This window comes from Crocuta crocuta, unplaced genomic scaffold, assembly GCF_008692635.1.
Source record: "Crocuta crocuta isolate KB4526 unplaced genomic scaffold, BGI_CrCroc_1.0 scaffold940, whole genome shotgun sequence".
Lineage (NCBI taxonomy): Eukaryota > Metazoa > Chordata > Mammalia > Carnivora > Hyaenidae > Crocuta > Crocuta crocuta.
Window position 1 is genome coordinate 139,732 of NW_027532184.1, and position 3,729 is coordinate 143,460.

At 37.3% G+C, this 3,729-nt stretch overlaps 1 protein-coding gene across 1 annotated transcript in view; it reads right to left on the bottom strand.

The window, feature by feature from the left end:
* Window positions 1-3,729, bottom strand: part of MOSPD2 (motile sperm domain containing 2) — a 57,266-nt gene that overhangs the window by 26,350 nt on the left and 27,187 nt on the right. Inside the window, exon 7 of the mRNA XM_077777520.1 lies at window positions 3,474-3,512. Coding sequence (XP_077633646.1) covers window positions 3,474-3,512 — 39 coding nt within the window. The remainder of the gene's footprint in view (window positions 1-3,473; window positions 3,513-3,729) is intronic.

Sequence of the window (3,729 nt, forward strand, 5' to 3'; positions counted from 1 at the left end):
CACAAAAAAAAAAAAAAAGTTAAAAAAAAAAAAAAAAACAACTGAAAAAAAAAAACAACAAAAACAAACCCAAAAAACAATAGAACAGATCAATGAATTCAGAAGCTGGTTCTTCGGAAAAAAACAGTAAAACTGATAAAGCTCGAGCCAGACTTATCAAGATAAAAAGAGAAAAGACCCAAATACATAAAAATCACAAGCAAAAGAGGATAAATACAAACAATTATAAGAGAACATTATGAAAAACTATATGCCAGCAAATTGGATGACCTAGAAGAATATTCCAAGAAACATATAACCTACCAAAACTGAAACAGGAAGAAAAAGAAAATTTGAATAGATTATCAGCAAAGAAATCGAATCAGTAATCAAAAAATTCCCCATAAACAAAAGTTCAGGACCAGATGGCTTCACTGGTGAATTCTACCAAACATTTACAGAAGAGTTAATAATTATTCTTAAACTACTCCAAAAAACAGAAGGAAAATTTCCCAATTAAGTCTCTGAGGCCAGTATTACCCTGATACCAAAACCAGATAAAGACACCACTAAAAAAAAGGAACTACAGGCCAGTATCGCTGATGAACATAGATGCAAAATCCCTCAACAAAAAACCAGCAAACCAAATTCAATAATACATTAAAAAAGCCATTCACAATGATCAAGTGGGATTCATTCCTGGGTTGCAAGGATGGTTCTGTATTCACAAAGCAATCAACATGATGCATCATATCAATAAGAGAAAAGAGCCATATGATCATTTCAAGAGGACAGAAAAAGCGTTTGACAAGGTACAACATCCACTCATGCTAAAAATCCTCAACAAAGTACGTTTAGAGGGAACATACCTTAACATAGCAAAGACCATGTATAGAAACCCACAGCTAACATCATACTCAATGGTGAAACACCCAGAACCTTTTCGCTAAAGTTAGGGACAAGGAGGTCCACTCTGGCCACTTTTATTCAACACAGTACTCCAAGTCCTAGCCACAGCAATCGGACAACAAAAAGAAATAAAGGGCATCCAAACAGGCAAGGAAGAAGTGAAACTTGCACTATTTGCAGATGACATGATACTATATATAGAAAACCTAAAAGACTACATGATAAATGAATTCATTAAAGTCGCAGGATACAAAATCAATGTAGAGAATTCTGTTGCATTTCTATACACCAATAAGGAAGCAGCAGAAAGAGAAATTAAGAAAATAATCCAATTTACAACTGAACCAAAGATATTAAGATACCTAGGAATAAACTTAACCAATGAGGTGAAAGACCTGTACTCCGAAAACTAAAACACTGATGAAAGAAATTAAAGAAGATGACACAAAAAATAGAAAGACATTCCATGCTCATGGATTGAAAGAATAAATATTGTTATTATAGCTATACTACCCAAAGCAATCTACATATTTAACACAATCCCTACCAAAGCACAACAGCATTTTTCACAGAAGTAGAACAAATAATATTAAATTTGTATGGAACCACGAAAGACCCTGAAAAGCCAAAGCAATCTTGAAAAAGAAAAGCAAAGGTGGAGGCATCATAATTGTGGACTTGAACTTATATTAGAAAGATGTAGTGATCGGGGCGCCTGGGTGGCTTAGTCGGTTGAGCGTCCGACTTTCGCTTAGGTCGTGATCTCGCGGTTCGTGGGTTCGAGCCCCACGTCGGGCTCTGTGCTGACTGCCAGCTCAGAGCCTGGAGCCTGTTTCGGTCTGTGACTCCCTCTCTCTCTGACCCTCCCCTGCTCACGCTGTCTCTCTCTCTCTCTCCTAGAAAGAAATTAAGAAAAAAAAAAAAGAAAGATGTAGTGATCAAAACAGTATGGTACTGGTACAAACACACACACATTGATCAACAGAAAACAAAATCCATAAACAAACCCACAATTATATGTTTGACAAAGCAGGAAAGAATATCCAATGGGTAAAAGATGGTCTCTTCCAACAAATGTTGGGAAAACTGGACAGCAATATGCAGAAGAATGAAACAGGACCGCCGTCTTATGCCATACACAAAAATAAAAATAAAAATAAATGGATTGAAGACCTAAATGTGAGGCCTAAAACCACAAAAAATCCTAGAATAGAACACAGGCAGTAACTTCTCTGACAAGAGCTGTAGCAACTCTTTCCTACACAGGTCCCCTGAGGCAAGGGAAATAAAAGTAAAAATAAACTATTGGGACTACACCAAAATAAAAAGCTTCTGCACAGCAAAGGAAACAATCAACAAAACTAAAAGGCAAATAACCTGCTGAATAAGAGAAGATAATTACAAATGACATATCTGATAAAGGGTTAGTATCCAGAATATATAAAGAACTTATAAAATGCAACATCCAAAAAACAAATAATCCCATTAAAAATGGGCAGAAGACATGAATAGCCATTTCTCCAAGGAAGACATCCAAATGGCCAGCAGGCACGTGAAAACATGCTCAACATCACTCATTGTCAGGGAGATATAAATCAAAACCATAATGAGATATCACCTCATAACCATCAGAATGGCTAAAATAAAAAACACAAGAAAGAGCAAGTGTTGGCGAGAATGTGGAGAAAAAGGAACCCTCGTGCAATGTTGGTGGGAATGCAAACTTGTGCTGCCACTGTAAAAAACAGTATGGAGGTTCCTCATAAAGTTAAAAATGGAACTACCCTGGGATGCCTGGGTGGCTCAGTCGGTTAAGTGTCCAACTTTGGCTCAGGTCATGATCTCACAGTTTGTGGGTTCAAGCCCTGCGATGGGCTCTGTAGTGACAGCTCAGAGCCTGGAGCCGGCTTCAGATTCTGTGTCTCCCTCTCTCTCTGTCCCTGCCCCACTCAAGTTCTGTCTGTGTTTCTCTCAAAAATAAATGAACATTAAAAAAAAAAATAGAACTACCCTATGATCCAGAAATCGCACCACTATTTACCCAAATAATACAAAAACGCTAATTCAAAGGGATATATGCACCACGATGTGTAGAGCAGTATTATACAATCACATTAAAGTTGGTAAAGAATGTTTTTCATTGCTTTTAAAGCATTTTTTTTTTACCACAAAATGTATCATGATTGTCTTATGTAAGTGACTATAGTGATTTGAAGTAAATTTCAGATTCATCTCACCTTCTTCCTCAACACCCGAAGCCCTTGAGAAAACCTAGCCAAGGCCTGTGTTGTGTGACATAACCCCATCCGTGGGTGACGAACTGAGACTTCTGGCTCAAGCTTTACCTGAATGGTTGAACATCCTGATGCTGGTTTTAGAGAAGACTAATGTGTATCCCCAGAGCCTGGCGCTAGAATGTTATCTGAGTTTGCTTAGGAACAGCCTTTGAATGTTCTAGCTCCAGCCTCTTAAAAGAGTATACACCGAGCAAAACAAACATTTTTTTAAACAGCCACAGAAATATGGCTAAATTGAGAAAAAGGAAATCAGACATTTGTTTTAGAAAGTATAAATAATATACTCACCGTTCATTATCCAAGGCATATCAAAGATCACCATTTTTGCTGAAAGACAAAAAAAATTCAATGAATGTGATTTAGTGTCCCTATAGTATTATCACTTATACCTGGCCTAGAAAAAGCTGGTGATCTAAATTAACTAAAAAGTGAGTTGGCTGGCTCAGTTCTGATTCAGTGACATGTGAGTCATGCTCAAACCAAATTAACTTCTCACACTGATGAGGGGCCCACCCAGGGTGGCTTTTGGGAAATCAATAATGCG